The sequence below is a fragment of the Meriones unguiculatus genome, chromosome 2 (assembly GCF_030254825.1).
Source record: "Meriones unguiculatus strain TT.TT164.6M chromosome 2, Bangor_MerUng_6.1, whole genome shotgun sequence".
In the NCBI taxonomy this organism is placed as follows: Eukaryota; Metazoa; Chordata; class Mammalia; order Rodentia; family Muridae; genus Meriones; species Meriones unguiculatus.
The window spans coordinates 7,079,651-7,105,080 of NC_083350.1; the positions used below are offsets into that span (position 1 = coordinate 7,079,651).

General features: G+C 51.8%; 1 protein-coding gene across 8 annotated transcripts in view; it reads right to left on the bottom strand.

Moving 5' to 3' along the window:
• Positions 1–1,332: 1,332 nt before the first annotated feature.
• The window catches only part of Znf516 (zinc finger protein 516), an 86,853-nt gene continuing 62,755 nt past the window's right edge, over positions 1,333–25,430 (bottom strand). For 5 of the 8 annotated variants that reach the window (XM_060376983.1, XM_021656426.2, XM_021656427.2 and 2 more), the window contains exons 3-5: positions 14,971–16,425; positions 10,456–10,560; positions 1,333–2,554 (exon numbers count right to left, since the gene is read on the bottom strand). In XM_060376983.1, the coding sequence (XP_060232966.1) occupies positions 2,364–2,554; positions 10,456–10,560; positions 14,971–16,425 (1,751 nt within the window). In that variant the 3' untranslated portion in view covers positions 1,333–2,363. Of the gene's footprint in view, positions 2,555–9,137; positions 9,230–10,455; positions 10,561–14,970; positions 16,426–25,430 lie in introns of all 8 variants that reach the window. The other 3 variants (XM_021656429.2, XM_021656428.2, XM_021656430.2) reach the window with 3 other exon arrangements.

Consider the following 25,430-nt stretch of genomic DNA (forward strand, 5'->3'; position numbering starts at 1 on the left):
CAGTCAGAAATGTGGAAATTATCAAGGGGGTGGTAAAGGGGAAGGGAGCAAACCAAAACAGATTGGCTAAATAAATAAGAAAACACAAATCATATTAAATACTACCATTGAGCTGACATAAGTGAATTAACAAACCAGTCCAATACTGATGGTCAGTGAGACAAAACGGCCACACGCCCAGGCCAGCACACAGCTGCTCCCAGGAGTGTGCACTGGGGGTGGGGCCTCACGGCCTTATGGCTGTTCTCCAGGCTGCTCTTCAGGCAGACACTCAGCTGCAGGGACCCAGGGCCCCCTCTTTCCCCATCAGACCAACTGGGAAGGAGACTCGCTTCACTAGCAGACAGACCCTTCCAGCTCTCAAAGCCCAGGGCACCTCCAGACACAGGAAAAACGCAGACGACACCTTGGTGTCCCTTTGTGTACAGAATTTTTTTAATAACTAAAGCAGAAATAGACGGGGTCAAATCACTGGCCCCTGCACATTCCTAACTGTCACCTTTACTGTCAGCCGAGAAAACCAAAAGCCAGAGAACACAGAAATGATGGGGAAACTATCCAAAGGATCAAACACGCATCAACAGAAAGGTTCTCTGCTGCATCAGGCGGAGAGGAATGTGTCTCTGCGACCTGCTCAAAGTCTCAGAAGGACCGATACTCCCAAGCACTCTGACACGGCAAGCCGTTCCCACACATACCTGGTGTAGGAGTATCAGAAAAAAATAAGTAAAAAATAATAATTATAATTATATGTACACATATATATGTATCTGCTAGCCAGTTAACATTGCATTGTTTGCAAGTGTCGCAGTCACCTGAACGGTCAAGTAATTAAAACAGTAACAAGTAGAGTCCAGAATCAAACATTAGCTAACAATAACAATAATAATAATAATAATATAATAATAATAATAATAATCCAACAGGTCATCATAACAGAAACCACACACCAAGGTTCGTGTATACATGTGTGTTTAAACAAGTCTTTGTATCAGAAGCCCATTTCCTACAAAACCGCACTGATCCTTTACTGTGTTAAGTAAACTGTCGCTCTCACCAGTATTAAAGGTTAGGATAATTTCTGTACATGTAAAATTATTGCTTTTTTTGAAAAATATATTTAGCATGCTCGTCTTAATCCATTTCCTGCCTTTACAAAATTTCACAATAAAAAAAAACTAGTAAAGCTTTTGCAAAAAATTTCACAGAACGTTCTCATTCAAGGCAGCAGTAACTTTTGATAATGCATAAAATCATATGTGCAAACATCCGGAACTTGCAGAAGTCTCGCTATCACACACAGTGTCACAGCAATGGGGAAAGGAAAAGCTGCTACCTGCGGAGTACAGTTCCGACCACGCACGCTGCGTGGGTTCAGAGCCTCTGCTAGGGCCTTCACCCCACCGCAGAAACGTGAACTTGCGTGACTAAGGAAGAGGTATATAAAGCCGTCCTTGCCCTCAGGCCTGGCGCGCCCACCGATCTGTGAACAAAGTCACTTGTCCAATGGGTTGCCAGGCCCAAGGGGAGAGACACCTATTTGCTGGGGAAAGGGTGGGGTGGGGAGGAGGAGAGAGAAGGCTCCAGAGCACTAGCACCCTAATAATCTAGGGCCCCCCATCTGCTCAAGGATTCTTGCGCCATCACTAAAACAGGCCCAGGTTGGGAGGATTCAGTGGCTTGTCTGTTAAGACGTGTAGTCTTCTCGTGTGAGCAGTTTGCAGAATGTAGCCCTGTTACAAAAAGGTCCTGAGAATAAACAAAGATGCCCGCTCTTCTTAGTGTTCAACTAACGTTTCTCTTCCAAAGCAGACTTATGTGTGTTCCCATCTCCGCCGTGTTTCCTGCGCCAGACACAGCCCGCAGGGTGAAAACACAGTGGGCATGAGGGTGACGTGAGTGGCTCAGAGGGGGTTATGGCAAGACCTCCGACCCGTGAGACTCTACCTCATCATCCCTCTGCCTTCCCAAGCCTGACCTCTGCAGCGCCCGAACACAGCCCCGTCTTACCTGCTACTTTAAATACCCACTGAGGCAGGGAAAGGCAGCAGGGCAGACCTCTCCACCCCTCGCCCCAACAGCATCACCTCCCCAGACAGTGCTCAGCTCTTCGATCCATCCAAAACACACCAGTATCTCTTTTCCAGTGTCTCACGCCTGTCTTGAGTAACACAGATGCCTTGAGCTCCCACTGTGCCTGCCAACACCACTGCTTATCATGAGGGAACACAGGCCGCGGTTGATGAGCACATACATGTGTGTGAAAGAGCTACACAGAATTCTAGGCATAGCATCTTCGCTGTCCCTACTGTTGCCAAGGGAGGCGTCTCCCTCGGTCTGCTCTAGCGCAGAAGCTCCCGAGTCTAAGGTATGTGGTCAGGAGACCCTGGCTCTTCTTCCCCAAGGTGGCCATGGTCACTGCCGGGAGCCTTCCAGTCGCCCGTGAGGCCACAGTCACCACCACCACCACAGGGCGAGCGCTGGAGGCGTGTCTCTAGGTCCCCTTTCGGAGAGGCCCCGCTGGCACAGTCCCTGGGGTAGTGTGGTCTCTCCCCTGCAAGAGAAAGATAACAGGCAAGCTCAGTTGTCTTCCAGGCCCAAGAGCAGTTACTGTATTTATGTTCTTAGCAAGACCCAGAAACACCATGTGCCCTTTCCTGAGCAAAGCGGCAGCGGCGATAATGAAGCCCTCTGATTTTAGGGCAGCTCACTTTACACCAGCTCGGAATACTTGACTTTCACCTTGCTGCCTTCCAATGGGGCAGCTCAAGAAAAGCATCCTTCCTGCCCACAGGACGTCTCTGGCTTCAGACAGCAAGGGTGGCCTTGGCTCTGAGAGGAGGCTACGAATCAGCAGAGCAGGATGGATGCAGGTTTCAGAGGCACACAGCTACATGCTTACCAGCTCCCTAGATGAGCACGGAGCCACACACACACAAGAACAGCCCACCCACTGAGCACGAAGCCACACACACACAAGAGCAGCCCACCCACTGAGCACGGAGCCACATACACACACAAGAACAGCCCACCCACTGAGCACGGAGCCACACACACACACAAGAACAGCCCACCCACTGAGCACGGAGCCACACACACACAAGAACAGCCCACCCACTGAGCACGGAGCCACACACACACACACACACACACAAGAACAGCCCACCCACTGAGCACGGAGCCACACACACACAAGAACAGCCCACCCACTGAGCACGGAGCCACACACACACACACACACACACATACACACAAGAACAGCCCACCCACTGAGCACGGAGCCACACACACACAAGAACAGCCCACCCACTGAGCACGGAGCCACACACACACACACACACACACACACACACACACAAGAACAGCCCACCCACTGAGCACGGAGCCACACACACACACACACACACACACACACAAGAACAGCCCACCCACTGCAGGCCCGTGTGCTTCCCACAGTGGAGAAGCAGAGGAGCTCCGCTCTGAGTCAAGCGAAGAGCAGCAAGCTGGAGCACAGCATGAGCCTGCAATGCTGCCGGGTGAGCTGGGCATGCTGCTGTCCCCACATCGTCACACTCCAGCTGAGGACAAAGAACGTGTCAGAATGAATCTCTCCTAACACCGTCAACCCAGCTAAAATCCTGACGAGGTGCAACCAACCAACTGCCTGAAATCAACACACGCCCACAATCCGCCCAGCTCATGCGAAACTCTAGTCTCCTGGGAGGTGAATGGGAACCCTAGGAACACACAGGAAGGGACGCTGTTTGGGGTCGTGTATTTAATGTTTCTCCTTAGTTAACATCTTCAGAAAAGTTAGAAAAGCTGCTCTCACACACAACGCCTACTGGTCAACACAAGCACAAATGAGAAAGGTTCTCAGAGCACGGGCTGAGAGGCGGGGCAAGGGCAGGGCGAGGGCAGGGCTGTAGCCAGGGCTGCTCTGAAGCTCAGGAAGGGCATGGAGCCAAGCCAAACCTAGGTAGATGGTGAGCCTCCTGCTGTGGAGGGGGAGGGGTGACTGACCTGGCTGCCCTGCAGCGCTGCACAGCGGAGCTGGACAGTCAGAAGCAGCAGGATTCACAAAGGAACGTGGGCCCTCACAAGAAAGTTCTGGGTGTTTGGCCCTGATGTCGCTCACAAACACCTGCCTATAAGCAGACACATTGCCACAGGTTCCAGGACAGCAGAATCCGTGCACGGCTGAGGTATCAGCACACGGATTTATGTGCATCTAGTCTACCGCTGCACTAGGGACCCTGGGCCATGCCTACCTGTGGGGTCTAACTCTGGACAGAACACACAAAGAATCCCTGGGACAGGGCAGAGAGCACACGATGGGCCTCCAGCGCTGAAGTGCTGAAAACTGCATGGCTCAGAAAGCTTTCGAAGTACTTATCCCAGGCCTGCAAAGCCTGAACATCTAGAACAAGGCCCTTGCTGTGGTGTAGCCATAGATCATTGCAGAAATTGGTATTTCCCCTTTATACTGGAAGAGATGGGTCTGCATGCCTTACTTCTGAAGGGTCACTTTAGATCACTGATTCTCAAGACCATCAGTGACAGGACCATTAATGCAGTCCCCTTATCCCTGGCAGGTATCCGGAGGAATGAGTTAAACAAGGAAGAGCCATCCGCAGGAATAACCTGAGCACATTCAAGCTGCTTCCTCCTCCAAGGAAGCAGCAGCCCAGGCCTGGGAGCAGGCTTTGGGGACACCGTGTCTGCCTTTCACAGCTGTGCACTGTGAGATGAAGCTGAGCTGAAACGAAACCATCACTAAGGGTTTCCGTGTTCTAGGGCTGGACACTGACTCATAGCCAGATGAGAGAAAGCTCCCCTCCTTAGTTATGGGTGTGTGTCCTCAATATGCACACAAGCCAAGATGCTGCACAGTGAACATGAGAAAAGCCGCCCAGTAAGGCTTCTGGGTGCTAACCCACAACTGAGCACCTGACCTTGGGGACCGTGGCCTTCACCCAGGTGGCAGTTCCAGTGAAGCCAGCAATCCACTCATGTTGGTAGGCTATTACAATTCGAGAAAGCAGGTGAGGCTCTGAGGACGCTTGTTTGGTTTTATGTATACATGCTTCGACTTGCATTAGCTACCAGAACTTGATGTCAGAATTCCACAGGTGAAAAATGGCAAAAATGAGCCAAAGATGCGGTTCGAGGGTCTGCCCTACCCACTGTTTCTACCGCTCAACTTCGAACAACGAAAACCATACAGAGCGAGCTGCCTTTTTTTTTTAAGTTTTTGTTAGTTTGATTAATGGAATTATTTCTCCATCTTAACTATTTTAGACTAAAATTTAGACTAATGAAGGATAAACTGTTAACTGTTAAAGGATAACTGTTAACCATAGTCTCTAAGTTCTGACAATAAATCCAAACAAATAAAAATACGATATTTCACATCACAGCAAAATTCTAAACTGGGGGTGAGATCGCGGCTGGGTTTTCAGTTCTTCTAAAGCACTGTACTACATTTATGTGTGTTCGCGGCACGTGTCCGTGTGTGGAGGTCAAAGGACGAGGTGTGGAGGTCAAAGGACGCCGAGCAGGATCTGGATCTCAGCTTCCTGGCTTCAGGTCCTCAGGCCTGGCCGGGAGCACTTTACCCAGAGCCAACACCCTTCATGTTTTCCTACGTTTGTGTTTTTATGTTGTTTGTTTTTACAATAACTGAAAAATAGCAAGCAGTTCAGAGAACAGACCATGTGGCCACAGCTGCCTTCTGCAAATTCATGTCATAAACTAACCTCCAAGTACCAAGGCTCAGCCACAAGCCTCTTACTTCCTGTTAGAGAGCAAGAGTATCGAAAAGGCAAGGTTGGAGCCGGGCGTGGCGGCACACACCTTTAATTCCAGCACTTGGGAAGGCAGAGGCAGGCAGATCTGTGTGAGTTCGAGGCCTCCCTGGTCTACAGAGTGAGTTCAGCACAGCCAGAGCTACACAGAGGAAACCTGTCTTGAAAAATCAAATCAAAACCAAACAAACAAACAAAAAAAAGCGGAGGTGGGTGACCTGGAACAGGTTTACACAGGACATACACAGGGAACCATCACCAGGAAATTAGCTCCCTCACTCCTCCAAGTTCAGGCATGAAAAGGGCCCGAGAGAGGACATTGTTAAACCAGTCACTTCAGAGACCTGCCATGCTGGTTCAGTCATGTCAGCAGAAACTGCAGCATACAGTGATTTTCTAATCTGATGCAGGAAACTGAAATGTTGATATGCAGAATCGGTGTGCATTAGTTACTTTTCCACTTGCTGTGTCACAGTATCAGACTAGGCAACTTAGGGAAGGAAGGCAGCTTTGGCTCACAGTTGGAGCTCACAGTCTACAAGTGACAGGATGGTCTTGCTATCAGGAGCTTCTGCAACGAAGTAAAGAGCTCAGAGAGGGTGGGGAGGGAGAGATGGCTGTAAGAAAAGACGGTGCTCAGCCTGCTTTACCCTTTTTATGCCGTCCAGGACCCCAGCCCACGGGATGGTGACACCCACGGTTGGTGCTGTCTTCCCATCACAGCTAGGCTAATCTGCAAACCCCCTTGCAGACAGCCCAAAGGCTGGTCAGTCTCCCGGATGATCCAGAGAGTGTTAGTTGACAGAATGAGCCACCGGTTTTCTGTGGCTGTCTATATAAAAACCTCAATGCACCAACTGACAAGAAGAACTGGGGAAGTCCACGCTGGTAGGACTGTCCAAACCAGCGGTTCTCCTGGACCCTCCCGCTTACAAGTCAGGAGCAACTAGACTCTCAAGCAAAGCCAAGTCAGCACACACAAGCCCACGAGCACACCCTGAAAAGGGCGAAGTGAGGACAGATGCCCCAGGGCTCTTCCCCAGCAGAAGCTGCGACTGACAGTCCTCTGTGGGAACGTCCACAAGGAGAGGCTAGTGACACGCTCTGGTTGCCGTGTGCACTCGAGCTGCTTGAGAGTTTAGAGTACCCGGCAACAGTGACTCCCTTACAGCGTGTCCCCATGCCAGGTGTACATCTTCCAATAGTCACAGCACAGCACCGCCATCACCGCACAGGGTCCCCAACCCAGGGGAAACTCATCTCCAACCCAGGGCAGAGCCTTCCCTGCACACACACATCCTAATAACTTACATCTCAGAGCAGAGTCTGCGCCCTTGGACAAGCTGGTGGCTATCAAACATAAAGCGTACTGCCAAGTATTTTTCCTCCAAGTCAACTAGGTACTTACTAGGAAGTCCTACCTGTAGTGCTAAGAGGCTTCTTAAACATGATTTCAATCGGAAAGTGGGTACACCCTGCTCCCCTGCTCAGGCCTAGGGATGGGACAGAACCCCAGATCCTCAAATATCCTCGTCTGCTACCCAATGTGAATATTAATCAGCTAGCGTTAGGGAAGCACTCTGATAAACACAACCACATATACTTCTGGCACCAACAATTAAATAAAGCAGTTCTAGATTTACACGTCCTAAACTCAGAACTGCACGTGTGACTAAGCCACAAGAACCAGAGGAAGGAAGAACATAGCTAATGCCCAATTTATTACAGATGTGTTCTTTTGACAACTCCACTCTATAAGATGCTCACAGTTCCAAAAGATGTGAACAAAGACGAAATTTCCATAAAGGCCCCAATCACTCTGTAATGAGTCAACAAAAGCCACTTTCCAGGCAAGGGAGGGCAAAGGGGCCACTGGAGCCCATGACCTTGAAAGTGGAATTAAACCAATTAGCTGCTGTACAAGAAGGGTGAGCCAAGCTGGGGGTCCACTTCTGTCCTTCCAGACGAAGGAGAGCTGACGGCTGAGGCCTCGTGGCAAAGCAAATGCATGCCTCCAGGCTAGGCCCACTCTAGCAAGATGAAACAGCACCGGGTGAGCATGAGCTTGACAGTAAGAGGATAGTAGCAGTAAGTATGACACAACAGAACCAAGTCTAGAGGTAGAGATCACACCAGCACTTTCTCTCTCAGAACCAGGGACCAGAAATAACTAAAGCAAATACCCCATGTAAATGAATAACATAGCCTACAATCTCAGTGGCCTCTGCCTTCAGGTTCCATCTCCACGTAACAAAAGCATGGCTACAGGCCGGGGAAGATTTAGTCACAGCCAGCGGGGTCACCAGTTCCATCACAAAAGTGCACCTTTGGTGGCCTTGGAGGTAGGTGGCCTGTGAGCAGGAGAGCCCAGGAGTCCTGGAGATGTGATGCCCAAATTCGATCGTGTAGTCACAGCACAACCTCCCTGCATCCCACACACACCTCACATGGCTCTTCTATAGCAGCGGCCTGTGTGTCTACTAGGAGGCCAGAACTGACCACAGGCAGGAACAGGCCCTGTACTGGGAAACCTTTCTGTACAGTGTTCAGGAGAGACTATATTCATTTTTAGAACTGTCTCACTATCACAAAGGAGCTGCTTTATATTTTTAAGCCATGGTTTCACTAAAATAAGCTAAAATAATCCTCGGAAGTTCCTTGATGTCTCACTCTCGGCCTTAATTCTGCCGTTACAGGACACAGGACACCTTGCAGGCCAGGCACACAGACCTGAAGCCAACGAGCCAGACAAGGCTTGAGCAAAGGGGGTAGCCGCTGCAGCTGTAGAGATTCCTGGGGTAGCTGTAAATCTGAGTGGTGTGAGGAGACTAAGATGGGGGGCGGGAGTGGGGCAGCCACAGGGCTTTGCCACTTCCGTGCACGTCCAAAGGCATCTGTGTGATAGTTATACTCCACAGCAGAGGTGTGAGGCCAGTACACAGCTGTGCCAATGCTCAAAAGCCTTGCTTTACCAGGAGTTTATACAGCTCTGAAACATCAGATCAACATCTTTGACGGCACCTCTTATGGAGGAGTCCAGAAGTAGTGCTCTCAAAGGAGGCAAGACAGGATCTGTCCACAGGACAACTTGGACGCCTGGAAAGTCACTAAGTACCGCTAATGCTTTAAGTCACTGCCAGCTCCCTCCTGCCCAGCACCAGCCATCAGGGCAGCTTTGCAGCCGCTGACAGCTATGTGGCCTCCTACATTCTAGTCACCCACAGACAGTCCTGGCTGGGTGGGTTCCAGTGGCATAGAGTAATGCCACATCACATGTGGGTGCTTTGGAGAGCCCTGTGTCCCCACTCTCTGCAGACACCACACTGATACCTGGACACGCAGGATGGGACATACTTGTTTGGGGGCATCCGTGGACGTGGTGTGAACTCCGGAACCTCGTGGACCATCACACTCAAACACCACTGTGGGGAAAAAGGGTCTGTTAGCAGAGGGCTGGCGAGATCCCTGAATGCAAATCAAAGTGCTGTTAAGGCACTGCTGCAGAAGGACACCAGCGCCGGGCCTGTGGCTGGAAAACACTTACAGTGAGAAACCTCAACCACAGACGCCCGTGGCCACCACCATGGCTAACTCAGACTCCACACTGTGGAAAGCAATCGCCAGCAACATTAATTATCAGTGTGTGGGTAAGGGGACCTGTTCTCTGCTCTACTGACCACTCGGCCTGCGTCACTGAGCATCAGGCTGACTTCTATGCGTGTGCGTGTGTCTGACACTGCTAGACAGTACACCCATCTCCCTTAGGCTCCTGCTCCGTTGTCACACAGGCTCCCACGTAAGTCTCAGGCCAGATCTATACAGAGGGTTGGAGGTGCTTCAAGAAACCAGCGAGCAAACCAGGAGGTCTTGTACACACCCACAGACTAGCTCGACCTGTCAAAAAGGAAGTCAGTGGGCTTTGGGTTAGAGTGCCCTGGCCGCCATTGGTGAGCGCCACTGTAAGTCACTAGCATACTCATCTCTCAAGGCCTACTCAGTTAAAAGGAACACAGGCAAATGGGTTTTTCTCAAACTCAACTACGTGGCACATGGATGCAGAAACAAACAAACAAACAAACAGCCGTGCCAGGTACTGAATACGAGAATAAGGTCAACTGAAAGGTGGATGACATGGTCAACCGCTGAAACCTAAATATGTCCACTGTGACCGGGACTAACTAGCAGAAAAGACTGTGCTGGTTAGTTAGCTCACACAACCGACAGCCATCTGGAAGAGAGAATCTCGCTGAGAAAAAGCACTGGTCAGATAGGCCTGTGGGCAGGTCTCTCGGGCAGAAGAGTGATTTCTGAATCGGAGGACTCCGCCCACTGGAGCAGTACTGTCCACAGCCAGCTGATCCTGGGCGGTGTAAGAAACCTAGCTAAGCACAAGCCTGTGAGCCAGCCAGCCAGCCAGGAGCATTCTTCCACCATTGCTGCCTCAAGCGCTTGCCCTCACTACCCTTACTGTCTGACCATGACCTGGAAGTATTAGCCAAATAAACCCTTTCCTCTCTGAGCTGTTTTTGGTCATGGCATTTGTCACAACACCAAAATTAAACCAGAAAATACCCTCCACCCCATGCCACCCCACCCACACATACACATTCTTGGCACTGGCCAGTCACACGGCACAGGGCTGAGATACCTGTGTGTGCCCGAAGGTGGGCCCTGAGTTGGCTGGGCTGGTGGAAACTCTTGCCGCACTCCACACAGACAAAGTCTCCCTGGCGGGCCTGTGTCCGAGGTGTCGCTGTTAGTGGTGTGGTGTAACACGGAGATGAAGAGGAGAGGAAGAAAGGGAGGGAGAGAGGAAGACATCATTAGTCTGTCTGATGGATCAATGCAAGAAGCTACCTCTGGGCCCTGGTGACAACTGCCAGCCTTCGCTTGGCCCTGCTGACAGGCCAAGGATGCACTAACTACAGTGAGACAGGACAGGGACAGGGTGGCCACACTACTGAGGGGAGCATGAAGGTCCAAGCAGCTGGATGCACCATCCACATGACACCTGGCTCCATCAAGCAGCATTATAAACAAAGGAGAGTGACAAAGTCTTGAGATAACAGGAAGTGATAGGTGCAGAGCCCACTGTGCCCACAACTGCAATCCCAGGGGACAGGCACACAGGGGAACCACCCCCGCTCTGGCCTCCTACCTATCTGCCTCTTGCACAGAAAAAACACAGAGCTGGTGAACGCCATCAAATGGCAGGCGCTTGGTAGCCCCCAATGCAGGTTCTGCCATCAGCAAGGCAGGACACAACAACAGGAGCCTTTCCATTCTAGCCTGGGTTCCGGGCTTCCCTCAGAGCCAGGAGTATCGTGTGGCTTCACCAGGAAGCAGACATAGAGGACTGCGGCCACCCTTGGCTCCCTCTCACATTTCCTGTAGTACCTGCTATCAAGAACCCTCCTCCATCCTGTGCCAACGCCTGCACAGACTCACCTGAACAGGAGTGGGAAACCTAAACTAGAGAGAAGTTACTGCTGCGCCATGTTCCCTTTACCTGTCTGCTGACATTCCTGCCACTTGATCCGCTGAAGCAAACAGAAAGGATGACAAGGGGATGCCATCCGCACATCTTCAGGACTGTCCCCTAGATCCCCAAGCTCAACAGGTACAAACTCCTCAAAACCACACTGATACTGAGCCTTACTTCCAGGTGAGGAAAATGAGCCTGCGCTGGGAGCCCCAGAAGACTAAGGTGCTCCACTCCCTGTGGACTCACTCGGAACACACCGAGAATGCCGAGAACTAATGAGAAGCCACGGGCTATTGCTAATAGGTTAACACTCATAGCGGAGGTGAGGATGACCCTGCGGGACACATACCAGGTCCCGAGTGAACAGCACGTGGCCACATGTCCTCCTTCTAACAACTGATTTGGACAATGATTTTCCAGACATGACCCTCACGTACAGGGAAAAAAACACAGAACTATTAGCCTGCGCCAAGCCAAAAACGGAAAAGCAGGCCACAAGGCGGCACGGCCAGCTGCAGAAGGGAATGTGGGCAGCCACACTCCCACCAGACAGGCCCTTCCGGGTGGGAGAGCCCTGCTGCCCGGGCTCAGCTGCCCATTAGCCCTTCCGGGTGGGAGAGCCCTGCTGCCCCGGGCTCAGCTGCCCATTAGCTCCGGACCCTGCAGGCGTGGTGCGCTTCCACCTCAGGCAAGCAGCCGGCAGGAAGCCCGTGGGAAGCAGGCTCCTTTGTAGGAATGCTCAGTCTGGAAAGCGATCTTGTCCCGTTCCATTTCTACAGAGTCCAGTGCCAAAGACCCTTCCACTCACAACCCTCCTAGGGGACACGCCTATGGCATCAAACACTCCATCCACGCATACGCAGAGACAGCAAGTGCCAAGGGACAAACAGTGCCCAGAGCTACCTACCACAGCCCACTTCTAAATCACTGTCAAGCTTTCTCTACCACTGTCTACTTTCTCCCATGCAAGTACTAACCAGGCCCGACCCTGCTGAGCTTAGGTCAGATGAGACAGGGCGCGTTCAGGGTCGTATGGCCGTACACCGCTGTCCCCCTTCTATCCGAGCACTTCTATGCGCCCACTGAACTACTACACACAGCCCCATTCACTCTCCCAGCACTTTCATTTCCCCTTTGAAGAAAGGACCCTTGCCCATTACAGCCAGGCTGCTGCTGTACAATTCTGAGCTACTCACAAATACCTTCTGTTTGAATAGAGGATTACCTTGATAGAACACAGCTCCAATGTGCTTCCCCAGAACCTCAGGCTGTGGGAGACAGCAGTCTCGACAGTGAGGAAACGGCCCTGGCCATGCAGAGAGACATGTGCAGTACGCCAGTGCTTCCCGTCACTACCTGTGCTGTGTGGTACGTATGGAGAAAATAGCACAAGGCTAGGCGGTTACTTGCAACAGTGAGACACCTGAGGCTCTCATATCCTTAGTACAGACAAGTTTCTCAAGCTCCAATAAGGAAGCTCACGCCTATTGTTTTATCTAGAATTATTTCATCTCCCTGTGTGAGATCTGTATTATCACATACACGGGCCGGTCAGCTTGCAGACACTGTTGTTACAACTGTATTAACAGCTTATGCCACACGCTGTGTCCAGACTTGGCAGTCACTTTGCGGGAAGACGGTGAATACAGTGGGCTTTACTCCGAGGAGCAGAGTGCAGGCTCCTGGCAACAGTTGTTCTTCTATGCTTCTATGGAGAAGTGGAGACCCCACAACCCAGCCGAAATCAACGGCTACGGCTACACACACAAGAGAGCAGGGGCCAGAAGGAAGGGGCGCTTTCAAAGCAGCCCATTTGCTCACTACGGAGAGCCTGTCTCCACAGCCTGAGGTCCTAGAGAAGCAAGTGGAGCTGTTTGTTCCCAAGGTAGTCTTCCATTCAAACAGAAGGTATTCCTGAGTAACTCAGAGGTTGACAGCAGCCTGAGTGTGGACTCACTGGCTGCCTAGTCAGCACAGTACACACTGGCAGGTGGAGGACCAGCCACATCACAGAGGCCGCAGCAGGACACTATTTCAACAGTGAGTCTGAGTCAGTCGGTAAACTATGCTGTGAACATCCAGGTCAGCTGCAAAAGGTCAGGGCAATAGAGAGAAGAGCCGCCAAGCAAGCAGGTGGCTTTCCTATCGTAGGTTCCACGAAGACAGACACCGGAAGAATGGAGAGTGGCTTCCCACCCACAACCAGCCACACTGGCACCCTATACAGCAGGGGCAATCTGCAGATAGCACAGGACAGCAGGGCCCAAGTACCACTCACACAGCCAAAACAGAAAAAGGGGAACCTCAGCCACAGAGACAGCCCAGGTCAAGTAAGACCAACAGCCTCAGCATAAGTCCACAGCCACGAGCACGGGACCACCAACTGCAGTGTCCACAGGGGCCACAGCCTGCAGCATGTCTAACAGCCCTTCCAACATCCTGGACCTAAGGTACTAGACTCAAAGACAGCTGCTTCAAGGAGTAACAGCCTCGAGAAGCTATGGGCTCCTGACCAACTAACCTACCCAAGGAAAGGGTGAGGACCCCCAGGAATAAACTGCGTGGAATGGATTTCTATTTCTTTTTCTTTCTTTCTTTCTTTCTTTCTTTCTTTCTTTCTTTCTTTCTTTCTTTCTCTCTCTCTCTCTCTCTCTCTCTCTCTCTCTCTCTCTCTCGCTCTCTCTCTCTCTCTCTCTTTTTACGCAGGGTCCCATTTAAACACTGAGGCTGTCCTGAGTTTTCAATCTTCCTGTCTCTGTTGCTGGACTTTAAAAAAAAAAAAAAACAAAACAGGCCCTTCATTTTTCCCCAGTGTTACACTGTTAAGTGAAAGAGGTCTTTGATTTACATTCAAGAACAGGGCCATTGTACGGGATCACTGTATCCAAGACATGTCCAAGTGGCGAGGGAAATCTACTGGGAAGCTCTTATGAATGCTACTGCCTGATGAAACTCCAAACATCCGTGTGAAAATGCTCCAGAACCTAAAATATCACTCACACCACTCAGCAGCTCATGAACAAACATATTAAAATCACTGACCGCACCTCCACCTCCACCTGTGTATGAAAGGTTCATGTGAAAACAGAAATGAATTCTGTCTTTAGACTTGGGCCCTGTCCTCAAGATACTATGCATAGGTAACTATTTCAGAATCTCAAAAGATCCAAAACCCAAAACCCTCCTGGCCCCAAGCACCAGGGAGATTTGACCAGTGTCACTTCCAGCTGTCAAGAATGACACAGGACGAGGAGGGAAAGCAGGCTCAACTCTGCTGTCCTCAGGCATGCATCCATCTCCTGCAAGACCCCGCCTGCAGGTGCTGCTTCTGCAGCTTTAAAGACTGAATCATCACTTCAGTGGACGGTTCTCTTTTGGGAAACAAGGACAGTGGATGTGTACCAATGACTTGTTTAAAGTGACAACATCAAGTATGGTCAGGCCTGCCTGCTCCTGCCAAGTTGCAGTACAGAGTAAACAACTAAGTTTCTAGTTTAGCCCACAGGAAGGGGACAGTCAAAGAGTGCTGACTGCTGCCCAGGCACACAATCCCCAGAGATGTGCTGAACTCCTGGGCAGCCAGGTCCAGAGGAGGCAGCAACTCACTGCTGTCTGCCTTGAAGACTGAGGCAGGAGGTCTTCAGAGCAGCCAGGGATGAGGGAACCCACCCTTCTTACCTCGGTGCTCAGGCGCGGGGCTGCTGACGCCCCACCCCTGGTAGAGTGTGGCGAAGTCCTTTGGAATGTACGTCTTAAAGATACTGAGGATGTCCAAGCGTTTCTCCTGCCCTTCAGCTGCCGGCTCCTGCTTGATGGAGTGTATGGTGGGGGGTGCACCAGGTGGAGCCTGCGAGGCCGTGTCCCCTCTGGATCCTGCCGCACAGGTGGCTAGAGTTCTCGGCTCCTGGGCCACCTTTGCAGGGCCTTCTCGGGGAGGTAGAGGAGAGCCTCCTTCGCCTTTCGCAGGAGGCTGACCCTGAGGCTGAGGGCTGAATTTGGCTTTCAGAGAGTCTGGGGCACTGTGCTTATTCGAAGGGGCAAAGCCAGGCCCCGCTGCAGGGACCCCGAGTTTCTCCACGGACTTGCTATTGGCTGAGGGTTGTGCACCAACACGGGTTATGACTGAGGGTGTGGGGGTGGCACTTCTGCTGAGGCCCCCGATGCTTGGGGAAGGTGCCAACTTGGAGCTGGCCTCCTGTTTGGGTTTGGCCAGGGGTCCCTGCACTGCAGCACTAGAAGGCTCCTGGCCATGGCCAGCTCTGGTCTGTCGATATCCATCAGGGCCAGAGGCCCACAGAGCACAGGGGCCCCCGGAGTGGCTCTCCTTATTCTTAGGCATGCTAGCGGCTTTTGCGGTCACCCCAAGGGGAGAAGAGCTGCCCTTTGATCCTGGTACCCCACCTGGCACCTGGGTGCGTGTAAAGCGAGCAAGGAGCAGGGGCTGGCACTCCTTGCCCCCAAGAGCAGGCGGAGGGCCTGTGCGCCCACTGCGAGCAAGGAAAACCAGGCTGCTGCGAATGCTCTTGTGGCCGTTAGGCTGAGTCCAAGGAGGTGCTACAGAGCTGCAGCTGACCCTGTGCCAGATGCGCTTGTGCATCCACAGGACCTCGGGGTAGTAGGTCTTGTGGTTACAGTAAGGACACGGGTGAATGACCAGGGCCGCCTGCAGGGAGGATGCTTCCTTACTGCTGGGGTCATCCCGGCTGGACCTCATGCTCAAGTCCAGTGGGGCCAGGTCAGGGGCGGAGGGCCGCTTCCCTGCCCCACAGTGCTCCCTGTGCACACCAGACAGCTTTTCTTTCGGATGCCCAGCCTGGCTGTCCACGGTGAGCTGCAGGCTAGCTATCTCCATGCCTGAAGGGAAGTCTACCCGATCAACAGTGCTGGGCACCTCCTGCTTGGGGCGAAATGCTGGCATCTTTAAGTCAAGAAAGAATCTATGCTGCTCAGGACCTTTGGCAGTCTCTCTGCTGCTGTTTTCAAGTATGGACATAGACGGCGTGGCAATCCCCACCTTGGGCTCGCTGAGGTCTTTCTCTGGCAGGCTATTCCCAAGTCTGTGACTCTGGTCTCCGTTGGAGAGCGCGGTGGGTGCCACCTCTCCCGACGAGCATCGGTGACGTGGCTGGCCCCCTGTGGGATGCAAAACGTAAAAGGGGTCATTAGCCACTTCTCATCAGAACAGAGTGACACATAAGGCATGGAGCGGCTAGACAGGCTTTCCAGGGCATGCCTGCCTCACGCCAGGACTAGGGCTGGGATCAGCAAGGACATGCTGTGGCTGGGTTACTCTCAATAGCTCTGTCAGGAGTGAAGATACAGAGAGAGGTAATACTGTGCCGGGCAGGCTGTCACTTTTCAATCAGCTAAGAAATGGACAAAGAAATCCTATTATCTTGCTACGCGTTGCTACACCACTACTGACTAAAGGGCAGGTGAGCAGTTATAATTAGAAACTGAGGGCTGGCGAGAGGCTCACTAGGTTAACGGCACTGCTACCTGCTCCAAGCCCAAAGACCTGAGTTTGCTCCTCAGATCCCACATGGCAAATAAGGAGAACTCCAGGTCCCACATGGTTTAGAAAGATGACTCTGACCCCCACAAGTCGCCCTCTGATCTCTGCATGCCACTCCCACACACATACATAAACAAATAACTGTAATAAAACAAAATTTCAGAAGAAATTAGGAAAAGTGTTCAGCTGCAACCACACAGAACTTTACCTGCTCTAGAACTCTCTGCCAGGCACTCGTGCCATCTGTGGTCACCACGGAGCATTTGTGGTAAAAGCCAGCATCAAGGCCACCATAACTCTGATCACATTGGGCAGGACAGAAAACAGATGACTCCCAGAACCCCAGTCCCCACCTCAGAAACTACGGGCTACAGAGAAACTTTGGCTTAACCTCATGAATCCTCCTCATCATGAAGGCCAATTTTCAACTCTAAAATCTTGACACCAAGACACGCACAAAGGCATGTGCGTGCACAAAGGCTCTGTTAGTCTGTACCTCTAATGTCTCTATGGTCACTGGAGAACTGGGTGTAGCCTGGATGTAGCCCTAAGTCTGAGCTTCTGAACCTGGGGATGGTGAGCTCAGTGCACTGGGACTGAGTGCTGGCAGGAGGGTAGCATGCCGATTCCAAACCCAGCCCCCTCTCCTAGAAAGGGCCAACACCATGGTGAGGGCTAGGCTCTTCAGTCAGCACTACAGGTGGACAGGACAACGTTCAGCAAAGTCTCCTTTAAATGTGTACTGATGTTGGGGGCTCATTCACACGCGGGTCTGAAATATGCAAGACAGGCCCTGCAGAGGTCCGAGTCCTCACTAGAGAACACAGAGAGCAGAGAGCAGGGCTCAGATGAAACCACAGTGGTCTTCGGCTCACAGCCCTGACCCTTAGGGCACACTGAGATGTCAGGTGCCATGTGAGAAAGCCAGTGGTTTCCCATGATTCCAGGATTTGCGTATCAAGTAGAATGCTGGTACTGACTTACTCCTTACTCAGTTCTTTTATAATGTTCTCTGTATGTTTTTAGAGATATGACTTGGGAATTTTTTCAGGAAAAAACTATTTTAAAGAGCTCTTTGTCAGGGCAAGAAAGCACCTATCACAGAAGGCAGTGGTCCCAAAAGAGGAGGAGCGGAGGGAATGCTTTCTGAGGAGCCAGGGGCTAGCAGGCTCAGGCGTGATCTTAGTGTACAGTCTCCTAACAATGGCGACAGAGTGTGGAGGTCAGCAGAGCTATAAGATGGGGACAGGGTAACCACAATCTCAAGCTGGTCGGCTCCAGAAAGCTGGCTGAAGGACACCAAGAGTCAGGGGCACCAAATAGTATGAGCCCGTGCTAGACAGAGAGCTTCAGACCCACACTGCCAACACCATGGCCACAGCCATGAACACAGACACCGTTAGACTCTGGGCAAAAGGGAAGAAAGGGGACATGAAGAGGCTGGACCAGGCTTCTTAAGAGTCGTGGTTTGACTCACACTACTGGACTACAGGGGGAGGAAGCAGACATTCATGACTGACATCTAGAGACCACAGCTCTTGTTAGGGACCCCAGAACCATGGCTCCTCAGGAGAAGCTTCAGAAAGGACCATGAAAAGATTCTTTCATCTGACACCTTGAACTGAACAGTGGCTTCCTGTGAGCCAAAGAAAAACTTGCTCCTCGAAGTTGCTTTCCATCAGGGCATTTTAGCATAACACAAGTGAATCCAGAATGAGATGTTTCTGGAATATTTCAGTTCCTTCCCTTCCGGTGGAAAACCAAGAACCTGACGTTTTAAGATTTTCCAGTCTGGGGCATCCACTGTGAATGACATTTTCCTTGTGTAGCCAAATACTTCTGAATAGTTGATTGTGCAATTTCAGTGGTCTGGCTCCACCCACAAGTCCTTAGTGACCAATCTCCTTCCCCCCACAGGAACAACAGAGGAGAAGCTTGCAAGTCACACCCCAGATCTTCAGCTCAGACACAGGAGCAGAGAGCAGGGCGAGCCTCAGGATGGAGCAAACTCACACAGCAACACTGCAGCTCAGGGTGTGTCAGACAGAAAGAGTTGCAAGCTATGTGTTCCCAAACAGGAGGAGCCTCACCACCTGCTCACCTCAGTGCCATCGGGTTGGAGACATATCTGTGCCGCTTAGGTATTCTCTGTGACAACAGAACACACAGAGGCCCCTAGTGGGTTACTTGGTACATTTGTGTACTGAGTCCTTGACAAGTATGTGGACTTGGCTTGCCACATACTCTCAACAGCCAAGGGCTTGACGCACTAGAGTAGCAGGGGCGGGTAGCCAGCAGATGCCTCAGCAGAGATGCTGAGAAAGCAAAGCAGGCTACCCCAGAGCGGTGGTGCTGCTCTTCCTGAGACGTTTCTAAATACTGTATCAGGGATGGGCAGTACATTAGGAATGCCCATGTATGCCGTGACTGCCTTCATGAGAGGCTTTGAAACTGAAACTCAGGAGACAGAAGGAGGCCTGGGCTAGCAGGTGCTCCCACCCGGGGTCAAGGACAACGTGGCTGACACAGTAAGCCAGCTGAGATGCATTTATGGAGCCTTACCCAAGAAGGGAGGATGGCACAGTGCCCACACACAGAGGGCTCCACCATCACACTTACCCATGACCACAGCAAGGGACAAAGGCCAGAGCCTTTGCTGGCAGCATAGAGACAGAGGAAGCCTGCAAGGTGATGGTGAAACCACAGAAGGGAAAACAGAAACAAGAGCGGAGAGGGCTCCCTGGGAACAACTCCGGATGCGGGGACACAGGCACCTCCCTGCAGGTCAGGTCACTCGGAAGCATTTCAGCTCCAAAAGGGAAGCTCACGTGTCAGAATCTCTAAGACAGCAAACTCTAAACAGCTTAAAAGTCTGAACTATCAAAATCCTAAAATTTAGCTGGGGTATGGTGACACGTGCCTGTAATCCCAGCACTCAGGAGGGCAGTGGCAGGTGGATCTCCGTGAGTTCGAAGCCAGCCTGGTCTACAAAGTGAGTCCAGGACAGCCAATGCTACACAGAGAAACCATGTCCAGAAAAAAAATAAAACAAAATAAAATAAACTATAAAATAAATCCTCTAACTTTTAATTCTGGGTTAAAAATACAGACTTGTGAGGAAAGCGTGGCGTTCCGAGCTCAGCCCCCAGGACCCACATGCTGGAAAGAAAGCACTGACCCTACAGTTGCCCTCTGACTTCCACAAGTGAATTCCATAGCCTGTGCACAGGATGCAAACACACACTTAAAAATTATAAAAACAAACAAAAATGCCCAACAGACATCTATTTACACCCTCAAGGGAGGATTTACTTGTGACACATAAAAACATTCCCCACACCTCTTGACAAAATAATCCAAGTCAAAGAACATACGCGTGCGTGAGCGCGATCATCAAGGTACGCTAAGGTGGACCTCATGAGCAGACAGACCACGCTCCCTGAGAAATAAATCCAAAAGTGCTGCCTATGGTCCCCACGGCAGGAGAAACTGTCAAGAAGCTCATCTGCAGAGACAGGCCGACAGGCTCGCCGGGAGTATCCAGGAGCCATGGCGTACCCCTGAGGTGTGCAAAGTGAGTTTTGCATTAAAATACTTGTGTCAACTTTGAAAAAATGCATAAAGCAAACATTACCCATACAGGCCTTTGTGTGATTTATCTGTCTAGCACTGGGAATGATAACGAAGGTGAAGCACACACAGCATGCTGAATTACTAAGAAAAGTAACGCTGACAAAATCACAAGGGAAAACTAAAAACTAAAAAACACAAAAAAGAAAATCCCGTCTATACACCAGCGTGGTGGATTCTGCGCGGCCACGCCACAGTCAGGAAGGACTGGCCATTTTCACAGCTCAGAAAGCACACTCACAGGTTCCCCATGGTGTGACAGAGCCTGGCACACCCAGCACCCAGCCTCTCCACTGTCCAGGCTTGCGGTATGCCCCGCCTTTGGTTCTGAGGTCACTGCAGGCCGGTCCTTTTATTCTCGGATTCTGCACCTTTGTTAAAGGAGATCTCTAACAGAGGGAAGAGGCCCCCGCTGGCTCATCAGCTCCTTGTACCTCTCTGGGGTTATGCTGTTGTTGCTGCTGTTGTCTCTGGGTGGCCCTGGATGTCCTGCACCTAGCTCTGTAGACCAGGCTAGCTAGCCTTTTGATTTTGCTGTTGGTTTGGGTGAGTTTTGTCTGTCTAGTCGCTTGGTTTTGGTTGGTTGGTTGGTTGGTTGGTTGGTTGGTTGGTTTGGGGTATTGTTTTTTCGTTGTTGTTTTGTTTTGTGGTCTCTCCCTGTGTTCACACCCAGACACTGGCTGCAGTCACCCTGTGAAACCACTACAATTACTGAGTTTCTACTTCTGAAGCACTGATAAGAACAGTCCTTTAAACTTCCCTCTCCCATCAGGAAGTGCCTGTCCCACCTCACCTAATAAAGCTGTCCCTCAAGCTGCCCAAACAGCCCAGCCCTCTCCAGAACTTCGTTCTTGTGCCTCCAAGGGCTATGTCCCAGGAAGGAGGCTTTTAGAATCCTCAAATCAAGGAGCTACACTCAGGAGGTGACTCAGGATGTTGAGCTAAAAATCTGTAGACATTGGGGAATGTGTTGATTTGAATGCGAATGGCCCCTGCAAGCAGCATGGCTTTCAGAAAGCACTAGAAAAACCAGAACTGTTAGACACGTGGGTGGGTGGTTTTCTTCAAGAAAGAAAATGGCAGTCGCCTGGTTAGCTGGAAGGCTTGAGTGGACACTAACAGCCTGGAGATCTTTTTACTAACCTAAGGAGCCAGCCTTCACCTGAATCCCCCACTACCCTGAGCACTGTTTAGGCTCTCATCCTGAGCTGAGTCTCAGTGAACAGAGCCCACCCTTAGCAAAGAGGTCCCAGGCACTACGCACCCTCCTCAGCGAAGACCGTGCTTCTGATGATGACAAATCCTCCTCAGGCCTTTGCCCAGCACTGTTTATGGGTCAACAGAACTCATTCTTACTGTAAAGGTCACAGGTGCTTTGCTGCTTTGCAAGGGAGTGTCTGTGTAGCCAGCCCTGAGGCTCTATTGTTGTCACCTGGGGGCTTGACACCAAAGAAAAATAAACTTCAAGGTCAGACTCTGGAAGTTTAGACCCGTGCTGACCATGAGGAGTGCCATTCCTAGCCTGGAGGATCATTTCCCTGCCATGACCCTGCCATGACCCTGCTGTGACCCTATCGAAGGATTTGGGGGTGTGGCTTGTTGGAGGAGTGTCAGTGGGAACAGGCTCTGAGGTTTCATAAGGATTCACCATTCCCAGTGTGCCCTCTCTGCTTCCTGCTTGTGATTCAAGCTGGGAGTGCTGTTCCCACTGCCACACCTAGGATGGCTGTCATACTTCCTCACTGTGGTGGTGGTGATGCAAACACTAAGTCCAAAATTAGCCTTTTCTCCCATACAATGGCACCAGTCAGGGTGTCTGAGACAGCGACAGGAAAGCAGCTGGTACATGGATGATGGCGTCCCGGAATGTGTCTTCTGGGAACAGGATGAGCCAGCAGCCAGGGAGGAGCGCACACTCCTCTGTGGGGACACGGACAGGAAAGCGTACCAGAGGAGACACACAACAGCAGACACCCAGGCAGGCTCGCACACGTTCTCCAAGGCAACGCCGAGTGCACAGGAGCACACCCAGAATGGGCCCAGGGGTCTGGAAAACACATGCTGTGAGGAGACCCTGGAACCTAATGGGCACTAAACCAAAGACTCAGCAGCTCCCGCAGGAAAAAAAAAAAACCTAGGAAGGTCACTGTCAGGAGCCAGTCCTCCTGGACACACACCAAGGTCATCTGCTAAGTGAGAGGGGCTTGAGTCAGCAAGCAGACAGGCTCCTAGGTCAGGAGCCTACAGGGGGATGTATTCTTTAAAATCAATCAATCAATCAAAAATGCTGGGCTGAGGAGCCAGCCTGTCAGTAAAGCGCTTGCTGAAAATCATGAGGGTGAGAATTTTGACCTTCCCACCGCATGTGAGAAAGCCAGGCATCTGTGACACTTCCGTAAGGCCAGTGTAGGGATGGGAAAACAGGAGGACCCCAGATTCACTGGGCACCAACCTCACCTAACCTGTGAGCCACAGTTCCCATGAGACACACCCAAGGTATCTGGTGATCACACATTCAGATGCACGAACACACACGTACACATGCAAAACAACAAGACAATAATAGTAATTTTAACACTAGCCCTCCTGGGTAGTTGTAGTCTTCAGCAGTGACTGGGGAGCACTGAGCCAAGTGGGCAAATAACCAGGAGGCAGAACCAGCCTTAGGGGAGCCAAGCAAGATTCGTTCAGGGGGGGACAGGAGTGTGGAGAGGGGGGAGCCTCATGAGCAGTTCATGGCCTCACAGAGAACACAGTAGGCACCACAGGCCATCACCTGAAGACTTCTGAGAGAGGACTCTGCTTTCTCTGATACACAGAACACTATATCACCATTTTATGTGCTTGCCTTTTCATGTGTGTGTGCATTGCATGCCTGTGTACATGCATGCATGTTGGGGGGGTACTGAAGGAAACCTCAGTTGTTGTTCCTCAACTTTCCTTGTCTGTCAGGGTCTCACTGGCCTGGAAGCCACCAGGCTGCCCAGCAAGCCCCTGGTACCTGCCGTCTCTACCTGTGCAGAGCTGGCATTGAGGTGCACCCTACCACACCCCGACTTCTATGCAGGTTCTGGGGAGGAGCCTCAGGCCCTCTGGCTTGCACTGCAGGCCCTGTACACTCCCCCCACAACCTTGCTTTAACCGCAGACACACAGGCTCCCACACGGAGCCTGAAGAATGGCAGGTCACTCTCTTGGGGATGGTGACACCGCTGGGCAGCAGCTGCAGCACAAGAGCCGCCTGACAGGGATCCTCACAGAACAGGGCTGGCCTCCAGCCACACAGTGGGCTAGTGTCTTCGCTCCTGCGTGCCCTGTGGCTCACAGAGAGGATAAGGAACAAAGCAGCCTGGTTGGCCCCCTGCCACCCTGAGGCGAAGGGGAAGCTGCACTCACAGCTCTGCAAGCGAGCAGCACCTAACTGGATGTTATGGCAAAAATGGGCCTTGGGCCGGCTCAGTGGCTGCCAGGACCTGCCAGCATTTACGGCCATGGCCTAACGCTCTCAGGACCACTAAGAAGTCCAGACAAGGCAACTGAGGCTAACAGTGACTGGAGCTCCAGCAAAGGGCCATGGTCAACTCCACAGCACAGGGCCCGGGCTTGCAGCAGTGAGGGCACTGTCTCTCTCTGTCCCCTAACAGCAGGAGTTGCTCACAAAGAACATAGACTGTTGTTCCCCACAAGACCCAGAGGGCAAGGAAGGATAGAAAAGGAGGGGCAGGTGTTGACCCCAACACACAACCACCAGGACAGCAGAGCCCAAGAGAACTGCACCCCACGCCAGGGACAGCTGTTGCCCGGGCCGCATTCTTTCCTACACACGGCTATGGATAAGCTAGTGGGGGTGTCTGAGCCCACCCTGCCACAGGCACATATGTGAGCAAGTGCAAGCTTGCACAAGGCGTGACAGGAGGTTCTGTGTACTGCCCTGCAAAGCTAGATGAGGCCGGGCACTGTACCCTAGATTATAACCAAGTAAGAGACCTAGAATCCCTGCTGTGACAGGGCAGCTGCATCAGGCAACAGGGGGGTTTGCAGTCTCTCAGCCCTCACAGCTCAGGCTCCTCAGACACTGCAGATCCTAGAGCACACACCACACGCAGCACATATCCAATCAGCATGAGGCCAGAGCCAGAGAGCAATGTGTGCTCACTCTGGATGGCGCAGAGCGCGGTGCTTCCACACGGGGTTCAGACACACCACAGCTCAGCTGTGCACGCATTTCGGTGTCTGCGAAGTGAAGGGAGCAGCGCAGGATGTGAACTGAGGGCACTGGGTGTCTGGATGAAAGCCCTCCATCCCAGCGGCTGCAGACACAACAGACTCAGCTCCCCTTCTGGGGTGGCCTGCTGACAGGAAAGAAAGGGTCTACACCATTCAGCCTGTGGTGTTCCCAAAAGAAAACCGCCCAATAGGAGACTGAACTAGTGCCTTGGCTGTGGGCACCTGTGCTAGCCTGGGGCGGCGAGAACTCCACAGTCTTCAACCGGAGCAAGTCCTGTATCTGGGAGCTACTATTCCCAGATTAGATGCGGGATTATTTTTAGTGTTCAGGAATTTCTAACAAGCTTTACAACAAACATCCCTAGTTTTTAAAAGGCAATCCGAGAGCAAAATTTCCTGAGTCTTTGAACAGTTCTCCCTGGGGCCTTCTGTATTATCTTTAACACAGCAGACAAAAAGTCTCGCTTTCTGAAGGGAGGGTACCAGTGAGGCCTGGTGGCCCAGGACCCAGTAGGGCATGGCCAGGGTCTCCGCTTGGAACAAAGAATTGAGCTGTGGATACTGTGGTTCCAACTGCTCCCTGTGATCCAGAAGGTGTCTTCTGGAAGAAGGGAGCGCAGCCAGAAGGCGGTGAGTGCACAGCACTTCCAGTGAGAGCCGAGAGAAGCTGTGCACCCGCACCTGGCCCATGTGCTGTGGCAGGGTGCAGTCGTGTCTGAAATACTGCGGTGCCTAGTCACGGCTGCCCACCGGACTTCACCTGGAAT